Source organism: Leiobunum rupestre, chromosome 8, assembly GCF_980474605.1.
Source record: "Leiobunum rupestre chromosome 8, qqLeiRupe1.1.hap1, whole genome shotgun sequence".
Taxonomy (NCBI): Eukaryota; Metazoa; Arthropoda; class Arachnida; order Opiliones; family Sclerosomatidae; genus Leiobunum; species Leiobunum rupestre.
In genome coordinates, this window is record NC_143391.1 from 57,631,376 (window position 1) to 57,642,593 (window position 11,218).

The window sequence follows — 11,218 nt, forward strand, 5'->3', positions numbered from 1 at the left end:
GAAAATATTAGCGCGCTCTCAACTTAAATTAATGATCGGTACCATAAAAACAAGTGGACATTTACTAACCCCTAATCCAACTCATTTGTAAATCTCCAGAATTTAATAGACAGTTTTAGCAACTACCTACAGGGGCGGTGCCAGAAGATTCTTAGGTGTAGGCTAATAATGTTTATCATTTGTGGGCCCCCTGTTCCTCAATATTGGACTTAAAATTAAATTTTGCAAATTCAGGTAATTTATTTATTATTTGATATTAGTGCGGTTTTTAAAATTTTACAGTATTAACTATCATCACATATTTTATTTGAATTTAAAAATCGACTTGATGTGGCCCCGTCAGATCGATTTGTGGGCCCCTATTTGAACACAAAAGTAGGCTATAGCTCGGGTTGCCTACCCCTAACGCCGCTCCTGACTACCTACACCGGGATTTTATTCACAGTGAACGACGACAGAGTTCGTTTACGGTAAATCGCGAAGAGCAAACATTTCAAAAATTAAACTTCACATTTGACGGTATGAACAAGTTAATAATAAGATTATTTTTAATGTATATGTAAAATATAATACAATATCTTTGCATATAACCATCTTCGATTTTGTCCATTGTTTATGACATCGACAAAAATAACCATATCATCAAATGATCAAGCTAATTGCGAAGATTCACGGTTTTTAAATAATAATTTTTTTCAGAAAAAAAGGGAGGGGTTGGAATTAATATAATGGCCAGCCTGTGCCAATATTAAAACTGTTTTAGTTCCAAATTGAGGTAACTCGATTTACGCGAATTTTCTTTTTTGCCGTTTTTCAAACTTCCTTTACACTAAAAATATAAATATTACAAATAGCGGCCAATGTATAGTTACAAAGTTATCGATTATTTTCCATTTTTAAAAAGCATTACGTTATAATTTTTTTTCCAATTTAAATAATATTTTTTAGATACCTGGTTTTGAAACTAATAGCGTTCTTTTCGTTTTTATTTCACACCGAATTTTAGAAATAATAAAAATGTTTGAATAATTCTAATGTCTAGTTTGTGCGGGTAACAAAAATCAACAGTGAAGAAGCTGTCAACGATCACCGTCAAGCTCAGCATGTGGGGAGTGGGGACCCGCTGGCTGCCGGTGAGTATGAACAAGGAATAAGGGGGGTGGCATTACCAAGGTAACCTATTTAAAGTTACAATAGACAGTAGGCTATAATCACTATGCTGTAAACATCTGTGTCGCGCGAAAGCGATCCAAATGTAACGACTGACGATTACGATAAAAATTACATCATTCTTCCGAACTTCAAAAGGGCGTTATTTTATTTCTGGGGGGGGGGGGGGATTTCTATTTGAACTTGTAATAACTTACACACAAATATTTTCTTTACATTTTTCTGTTTTTATTGCTTACGATGTTACACTTTATATACAATATTGGAAGTATTTCAATAATTGATACCTACAAAGATTCTCAAAAAAAATTGTGTGGATCGTGTCATTTTCGCCTAATTTGGTATGCATATGTTTCTTAACAATGAAACGAAACCAAAATTAGTTACAGACATACGCCAAACGAGGAGGCAATGAACACCGCTAATGCCCCACAATGGAACATTTTGAAAAAAAAAGGATCCACCGTGGAACTTCGTATGTCATTAGAAAGTGTTCATCTTGTAAAATACGGAAGCGAACTTAAAGCCTGAAACTGAATAAAAAAACTCAAGCCACAGTCGAAGTACTATAACTCCAAAACTATGGACTCGAAAAAATTAAACTTCGAAGGCGAGAAAAATTATGAACAGCTAAAGCAAAAAACACGAAAAAATTAAACTAAGGAAGGACCGAAATACGAATCGAAAGACGCAGACTTGAGAAAAGTCGACAAGAAACTGTAACGAAATGAGAAAGGAACCTACTATTTATACTATTATTGTAGAAAGGATTACGAAGCGAGGTATAAGTATAGGAAACTTCGAAATTGCCCTAGCATTGGCTAAGACCCAAGGGAGGGGCGACTCATTGGCGTCAGTTCGGAATTCTGGCGTTGACCCCCCGTCATATGACGTTAAGAAGTACACGCTATTGTTGAAATTGAAAACTGCGAGAATGAAGAAAATGGGTTCGATGCTAAATAGAAAAAACCCTCCATCGACTGTCCCCCTATTTTAATATTTTTGTCAGGTGCAGTAACGAGTAAGTGGCGCCCTTGCTGTCTGGAATGGGCAGTGTTGAAAAAAAAAAGCCCAAAGTGGGAAAAAAGGTTTGCAGAGCCAAATAGGATTTTATGAATCGGGCCAAGCCGCCAATTCAATGCTTTTGAATTAACTAATATTATTCTAATGTCTGAATATGTCGGCTATAGATTCCAAGGTTCAATAATATCTAATCGGCCCGATTAGTCGCAACTTAGTAAATAGTAACACAGAATAAATAAATATTGTAAATAAATGTAGTAAAAATAGCTAATAATACCATTAGTTAATAATATTGTTACATAAGTATGACACGTCTTATTCTTTATATGCAAAACGTTTACTGATAACTAGCCACAAGAGACACTCTATACAGGGTCTTTTTTTTTGCTCGGAAAAGTGTTTTTTTTCAAAAACTATTTATAGTACCGATTTCAAATTTGGAAGGTCAATTCTCTATACCGGGGGACATCAGTTTGAGAAATTTGAGCGTTTTCGGTAATGTTTTTCACCAATTTTGAAAAATTATTTTTCGACCACTAGGTGCGAGATAAAAAATTTCTATTATAAAGTTGTAGGCCGTCATCGAAAACCCTTAAAAATTGTTCACTCGACGAAAAACAATTTATTTATCAGTGAAAATTCGAGCTTGAAAAATTTACAAGTTGGTGAAGCCAAATTACGATTGTTTGAAACGATAATTGAAACCGAATTACCTAATCCAGTTGAAACTTTGGTTAAAAAAACGACCGGATTTAAAAAACACGAGGCTATAGGTCAATCCTAAACATGCATTGGGTATTTAAAGGAAAACTTTGGGAGATTATTATCAGTGTTTGATAATATTCCGAACTATGCCTCGTTATTCAGTAGCTGAGCGTACCGAGATAGTTGCCATTTACTATGGAGAAGCAGCGCAAAACCTTAGAAGAGTGACTGAAATCTTCGCAGAAAGACATCCAAATGGAGCACCATCTGTAAATACAGTAAGACGAGCAATTCACGATTTCAATCAATTTGGTAACTTGCAACCTAGGTTTCGCGGATTGGGTCAACCGGATTTAGACTTCGAGAACAATGTACTCGCGTACTTTGTGGCATATCCTCGTCACAGTTGCGCTAAAGCCGCTGCTGATTTGGGTTGTTCTGCAAATCGTGTGTGGAAAATTCTTCATAAGAATCGCTATCACCCATACAGAGCTACGCTCCACCAAGGACTAATTGACGGAGACCATCAAAGACGTTATGAATTTAGCAACTGGTTACTAAATGCTGTCCAAGAAGATAGACAATTTTTGCGCCATGTTTTGTTCTCCGACGAAGCGTCATTTTCTAGAGATGGGCCCTTTAATCATCAAAACAGCCATCTTTGGTCTGACATCAACCCACATTGGGGTTTTGAATATCATCACCAGGTTCAATTTGAACGGGTCAATGTTTGGGTTGGACTTGTTGGAAACCGTTTGTTTGGTCCCTTTTTCCTGCCGACGAACCTCAACGGCCAAAGGTATTTACATTTTCTACAGAACGAACTGAGTGACGCAATCGACGACCTTCCATTGGCTGAAAGACGTCAGTTGTGGTTTCAGCAAGATGGCGCCCCTCCGCATTTTTCCCGGCAAGTAACTGAGCACCTCAACAACGAGTTTCCTGAAAGGTGGATAGGGAGAAATGGTCCAGTGCATTGGCCAGCAAGGTCACCTGACCTAACACCGCTGGATTATTTTCTCTGGGGATTCGTTAAAGCAAAGGTATACGCCATGCCCATTGAAACTAGGGAGGAACTCATTAGACGAATAATCAGTGCTTGCCGAGACGTCACACCAGAAATGGTAGAGAAAGCGTTTGAGAACTTAATTGTCCGCGCACAAACCTGTGTTGCAGCCAATGGTGATATTATTGAAAATGTTTTGTAAAAATTTATGTGAATAAAATATCTGCATTTAAAAACCAAACGTGTACATTTTTTCAAGTGTGAAAACTCTACTACGTTTGTATTAGACTTGTTCCCTTTTCAATTATCGTTTCAAACAATCGTAATTTGGCTTCACCAACTTGTAAATTTTTCAAGCTCGAAGTTTCACTGATAAATAAGTTGTTTTTCGTCGAGTGAACAATTTTTAAGGGTTTTCGATGACGGCCTACAACTTTATAATAGAAATTTTTTATCTCGCACCTAGTGGTCGAAAAATAATTTTTCAAAATTGGTGAAAAACATTACCGAAAACGCTCAAATTTCTCAAACTGATGTCCCCCGGTATAGAAAATTGACCTTCCAAATTTGAAATCGGTACTATAAATAGTTTTTGAAAAAAAAACACTTTTCCGAGCAAAAAAAAAGACCCTGTATAGAGGGCTTCTCGTGTATGACGTGCCGTTTATCAGCATCTCGCTAGGGGCGATTTTTTACCGTGATGACGTCACTCTGTAAATAGCTTTTAGTGAATTATTTCCATTAAATTATGGATTTATGATATTACGTAGTATTTTTATTTTTATTGATTAACGTTTTCATGTTAGTCTATCCGTAGTCCAGAAAAATATACTTTGGAGCTAACGTTCCGTAGACGCGGCCCGAATATACATGGTTTTCTCCGTTTTCCTATATACTTATTTCGGTTTCAGAAGGGCTAGTTTTGATCTAGTCTATCTATGAAGCTATACGACTCATTTTTAGGGGGAGTTCAGTTTAGCGAAAAGTATATTTATATATGTATATTATAAGTCAAGCCTAAATTAGCGAGTGAATGCCTATTTCGGGGAAATATTTGGTTAGTCATGTCCCGCTGCGACTAAGAGACGTTTCCTATGAGTGGTCAACCTTTGCCTTTTCGTTAAGATGCCGAAAGAGACGCCTTCGTGTCTGGACTCCACCTGCGGGTCCCAAAATTGAAACGATTGGGATAGTTTGGAAAGGGGTTGAGGTTCCACCCCCCCCCCCCTCTTTTCAAGCTTCAAGTTGAAAGCCGATCGCTAAAACGTAAATACAGCAACTTAGTTTTACATATAGTTATTATTATTGTTACTAATTATTGATAATTTTTGTTTTTTTATTTCTTAGGACGATTTACAGAAAAATATTTTGATATTTTCTGTAACGAACAAGAACTCGCCCAAAGGCCAGACGAGCTGATGAATGCCAAGTTAAAGAACGGGGCAATGGAATTTGAACTCCAGTTGTATAAGGAGCAGTTGGACAATGCCAACAAAGCCCCCTAAGTGGCTGTAGCTGGTTGTTCTTGCGTAAAGGTCTCAAAAATTCAAAAACCAGAAGAAGCCAAATAATTGGCTAAAACCAAAACGGTCCTTTTCAGGACCACCTTCGTTTGGTCTAAAGACCATTAGACTGTGTGATTCTAAAATGCTGAACTATTGAAACTAAAATATATTCGCTGTTTTAATTGTTCCGTATTTTACAAGATGAACACTTTCTAATGACATACGAAGTTCCACGGTGGATCCTTTTTTTTTCAAAATGTTCCATTGTGGGGCATTAGCGGTGTTCATTGCCTCCTCGTTTGGCGTATGTCTGTAACTAATTCTGGTTTCGTTTCATTGTTAAGAAACATGTGCAAACCAAATTAGGCGAAAATGACACGATCCACACAATTTTTTTTGAGAATCTTTGTAGGTATCAAGCAAGAGCGAAGATTTAAATAAATATTGAAATACTTCCAATATTGTATATAAAAACAGAAAAATGTAAAGAAAATATTTGTGTGTAAGTTATTACAAGTTCAAATAGAAATCCCCCCCCCCCCCAGAAATAAAATAACGCCCTTTTGAAGTTCGGAAGAATGATGTAATTTTTATCGTAATCGTCAGTCGTTACATTTGGATCGCTTTCGCGCGACACAGATGTTTACAGCATAGTGATTATAGCCTACTGTCTATTGTAACTTTAAATAGGTTACCTTGGTAATGCCACCCCCCTTATTCCTTGTTCATACTCACCGGCAGCCAGCGGGTCCCCACTCCCCACATGCTGAGATTGACGGTGATCGTTGACAGCTTCTTCACTGTTGATTTTTGTTACCCGCACAAACTAGACATTAGAATTATTCAAACATTTTTATTATTTCTAAAATTCGGTGTGAAATAAAAACGAAAGGAACGCTATTAGTTTCAAAACCAGGTATCTAAAAAATATTATTTAAATTGGAAAAAAAATTATAACGTAATGCTTTTTAAAAATGGAAAATAATCGATAACTTTGTAACTATACATTGGCCGCTATTTGTAATATTTATATTTTTAGTGTAAAGGAAGTTTGAAAAACGGCAAAAAAGAAAATTCGCGTAAATCGAGTTACCTCAATTTGGAACTAAAACAGTTTTAATATTGGCACAGGCTGGCCATTATATTAATTCCAACCCCTCCCTTTTTTTCTGAAAAAAATTATTATTTAAAAACCGTGAATCTTCGCAATTAGCTTGATCATTTGATGATATGGTTATTTTTGTCGATGTCATAAACAATGGACAAAATCGAAGATGGTTATATGCAAAGATATTGTATTATATTTTACATATACATTAAAAATAATCTTATTATTAACTTGTTCATACCGTCAAATGTGAAGTTTAATTTTTGAAATGTTTGCTCTTCGCGATTTACCGTAAACGAACTCTGTCGTCGTTCACTGTGAATAAAATCCCGGTGTAGGTAGTCAGGAGCGGCGTTAGGGGTAGGCAACCCGAGCTATAGCCTACTTTTGTGTTCAAATAGGGGCCCACAAATCGATCTGACGGGGCCACATCAAGTCGATTTTTAAATTCAAATAAAATATGTGATGATAGTTAATACTGTAAAATTTTAAAAACCGCACTAATATCAAATAATAAATAAATTACCTGAATTTGCAAAATTTAATTTTAAGTCCAATATTGAGGAACAGGGGGCCCACAAATGATAAACATTATTAGCCTACACCTAAGAATCTTCTGGCACCGCCCCTGTAGGTAGTTGCTAAAACTGTCTATTAAATTCTGGAGATTTACAAATGAGTTGGATTAGGGGTTAGTAAATGTCCACTTGTTTTTATGGTACCGATCATTAATTTAAGTTGAGAGCGCGCTAATATTTTCCTTTAAAGTAGCGCGAGCCACAATCCCCTAAAAATGAAGAAACGCGTACCGCGTAGCCCATTTCACCTGCCGAGTTTGTCAAGACCAAAAGAATGTATACTAGCGCTTATTGTTATAATTTGTGGCTTTTAATATTTAATAAAGCTCTTTTAACACTAAACGGAATATTTGCAGTCTAGTTTATCGTTGGATAAATTCGGAAGAACCTTTGAATTTTATTCAATCGGAGATATCATTAACTCCCGACGTTTAGAGTACCCTTCATTTTATTAATAAAAAAAGTAAATAATAAACCCATAGCCGAGTAATAGTTTAATGTTTGATTTTTGAAATTTTTTCTCGCCGCGCTGTGAGCGATTTGCGTAAACGAACTTTACCGTCGCTCACCGTGATCAAAATCCGCTCGTAGCTAGCGCTCAAATCTGAGCGAACTATTCCTTCTCTCGGTAATTTTCCCTCAACGCTGCGTCAGCGCTTTCTACTGAGGGTACTAACGCGTCGCTTAAAAGTGAGGGGGCTATTCCGACGATCGGGAGATCTCGCTCAGCGCGCGGTGAGCGCTTAAAAGTGAGGGAACTAACCCGTCGAGGGGGGAATCTCCCTCAGCGCGCCGTCAGCCATCAACGCCGGAGCGAACTATTCGGCGCTCGCCCAGAGGCTGCTCAATTTAGCCCTCTCGCTGAACAAGAGCAGCTGGAATTCGAATTTGAAGCGCTCGCTCATTACTGCAGGATTTTCAAAAACGAGTGCTCACTATTTTTGCCCACCTCTGCCACTGACCTCTTTCAAAAACAAAACACGGCTAAGCCTAGGTCTGCAGACCACGTTTCTCAAGATTTTCTTCGATGAAATAATTTCTCTTAGCCTCACTAGATGGCGGTCTAGTTACCCGTGGTGCATTCGAAATTTTCCCTGTAGTCGCGGGAGGCGGAAAATTAACAAGGCCTCCCTATTTAACCTTCCCCTGTCGCACGGGGAAATTGCCGCCCGAGAAAAATTTGTTCGCTGATAATTTCGGTTCATGTATTTCTGCCAGGACTGGAAAAGGTTTATTCTTTGGGCTCGTTCCCTTTCAATATCCCAAAAGGTATTGTATTCAACATGAAAGAGTAAAATGGGTCTAAAATAATTGATTAGACCGTTATCAGTAACCAAAAGGTTTGAAATAAATTAAAAGTCCAATTTTCGTCGTTTTATAAACCTTTATTTTTAACAGTGTATTGGACCAAGCCACATAAGCTCTTTTACGGCTTCTGATATCGCAATATATTCAGCCTCGATCGTTGACAATAATATCAACCTCTGCTGAATTGATCGCCATGAGAATGGTGCAGTTCCTACAAACGCAGCGTAACCACATTTTGAACGCCTTGCAACCCGGTCAGACGCCCAATCGCTATCGCTATGTATTCTTAGATCGGCTCAATACTTGGTTTCATTATCAGTCCATAGTCGACCGTTGAGAGTAAATACCTTACGAGCTGACACAATCTTTGCCAATGAACTAGACCTGGGTTACTTGAGATATGCGCGAGCACAGTCACTGAGAACAAAATATCTGGTCGGATACGTTGTGCCACAAACAGCAAACACCCAACGAGTGATTTATACGGAAAGTTTTTCATAGTTTTTTTTTCGTCCTCAGACACTGGACATTCCTTACGCGATAATATAACGCCCGTACGTATTGGCACGCGAACCAATTCTAAACAACTGATATTAAAACGCATCCCTACCTCTGCAATATACGTAGATTAGTGTATTTTGACTGTACCGTCGGATAGACTCTCAAACTGAACGCCTAACAGATGGTTAAGCGGCCCTAACACTTTAAGGTCATATGTCCTTGATAACAACTCATAAACGCTAGCTAAATCCGACTTGGTTTTTGTCAACACTACTAAATCATCGACATATACTAAAATTAAAGTGTTACATGGTGTAAAGCCCGCATTTGCAGCCGCAAATGTAGGCTTTGTCCCTAGCTGCCTTTCCCTTTACTTCGGAGAAAACTCTCGTTGTTTTGGGCGAACGCTGCTAGGGAGGGCCAAGACGACTATTTCTCTATCTCTTCCCAATGGCCCCACATGCCACGCTGTGAAGGCTTTATAGGCAGAGTGCCTATAGCACCTGTTGTTATCCAAGTAGCGGACGTTGCCATCGTCGTGCCGAATTTCCATAATAATGTGCAAGGCTGCACGGTTAAGGATTAATGCATTAAACTGTCCATCAGTTATGCAGCCAGTATTTCTAAAAACAACTGGAAGGTATAATATCATTCTTAAAAAAAATTAGCCAAATGAACTTACATTCTGTCTGTGCAACACACTCTTTCGACTGGAGTAGGCATTTCTTTACAGTGTCCACAAAAACACCAACCCGGAGTGTCGTTAGGATCTCGAGCTGGTTTCGGAGGGTTTGGTGCATTTGAAATGTTTTCTGAAACTTCGTTGCCTTTTTCTATTATTTGTACATCTTGAGTCAGTTCTAGGGGTTCCTGTTCTGCGTCCAAATAACTCTGGACTTTCAAATGTGGATTTCTTCTTACTATTGCATTCAGTATGCTAAGTAGTTTGGCTCGGGTCATCTTGGATATCTAAATTACATTTATTAATAAAGTAGGAGTAAAAGTAATTTATGTTTAAAAATTTACCTCTTGATTGCCCTTCAGATTTTTTTTCGTCAAATTTTTATTTGAAGTCATGGAAATTGCCTTAGCAATTGAAACTGGTGGTCTCTGAATTGTTCTTGATTGATTGATGATTTCAGAAATATCCACTTTACCATTACAACAGGGAATTCCGTCGTCTTTACCACATTGACAATCAGAAGTACACTTACTTCCCTTTACCCTACAAGGACAACTGTTTCGTTTTTCCGACAAACAATTACTTTTACAATTGCAAAACATTATTGGACCACGTGGTAAAATTATTAGCTTAAGGTGACCGTCTTTACTACTCGGAGTGCAACGTAGAAATAAAAATGGTTTCTATCCAACAAAAGCAGGAGGAAGACTTTTTACTTCCTTTTGTGTATTACGCTTCCGCGTGACGCACACAAAAAAAAGAAGTTCCCTCTGCCCTCAAAACCCCCTTCTTTCCTACCCCTTCAACGTCATAATGACGTTTTTCAAATTCAAAAAGATTCACCGGTTGCCAGTCCCTTTAAAAATAATATGTAACTTCCTGACTACTAAAAACCAACTAATTAAAAACTTAGCAAAAGAAGTATTTTCCTACCAACTGAATAACAACTTATTACCCCTTCATCTAGTAACTTGAAATATGCTGACAACTTTAGCTTACTTAATACCAAGTTAATATCAACTAATTATGTGTATACAAACTAAATACAAACTGAAATCCAACTTATTTTTGGTAAGGGATATATATTATTCATCAATATAAATGATTGTACCAAGGCTTAATAGTTATTTACCTTTTTTATGATGAATAATTTCGAATCTATCTTAGAATCGGAGGTGAAAAACGTATCATTTAACTATACCAATTATACTAAAATAATAACTGTAATTATACTTATTTATCGTGATAACATGGATGGTTATGAGACACGTTTAGGGTTTCCTTTATAAACAACAAACAGAAAATTCAAATCACAACCGCTAAAACCGATTAAAATCAGTTTCCAGTTTATGACGGTTGAATCACTAGGATAAAAAATATTTGCCTGGCACCGCTGCTGAACGCGTTAACACTTTCTTTTGGGGTCTTTATAGGGAAATGTTATAGATCTGGGCCGTCTGTTGTTAATTAGTCCATGCTTTAACCTTAGAAGCTTATTATTAACTAAAAAAAAATATTATGAAGTACTTGATTTATTTGGCTGATGAAAAACATACACTTAGATATCTCAGCCAAATGATAAAGAAGCTTATAATTAAATTTAAAAAGCTATATGACCATTTATTTTGTCAT

At 37.2% G+C, this 11,218-nt stretch overlaps 1 protein-coding gene across 1 annotated transcript; it reads right to left on the reverse strand.

Annotated features, from left to right (window-relative positions):
* Positions 1-9,274: 9,274 nt before the first annotated feature.
* LOC149933781 (uncharacterized) lies at positions 9,275-10,188 on the reverse strand. The gene is made up of 3 exons (XM_090157420.1): positions 9,931-10,188; positions 9,587-9,873; positions 9,275-9,527 (listed from the first exon to the last, which is right to left on the reverse strand). Exons 1-3 carry the CDS (start codon positions 10,186-10,188, stop codon positions 9,275-9,277), a joined length of 798 nt encoding a protein of 265 aa, XP_090013546.1.
* Between the last annotated feature and the right edge of the window lie 1,030 nt (positions 10,189-11,218).

Bases quoted from the DNA above. Each gene is read 5' to 3' on its own strand.
- LOC149933781 (XM_090157420.1), bottom strand. From the start codon at position 10,188: ATGTTTTGCAATTGTAAAAGTAATTGTTTGTCGGAAAAACGAAACAGT. The intron at 9,874-9,930 runs GTAAATTTTTAA...AATGTAATTTAG, and splicing joins ATCTGAAGGGCAATCAAGAG to ATATCCAAGATGACCCGAGC. The intron at 9,528-9,586 runs GTAAGTTCATTT...AGTTGTTTTTAG, and splicing joins GTGTGTTGCACAGACAGAAT to AAATACTGGCTGCATAACTG.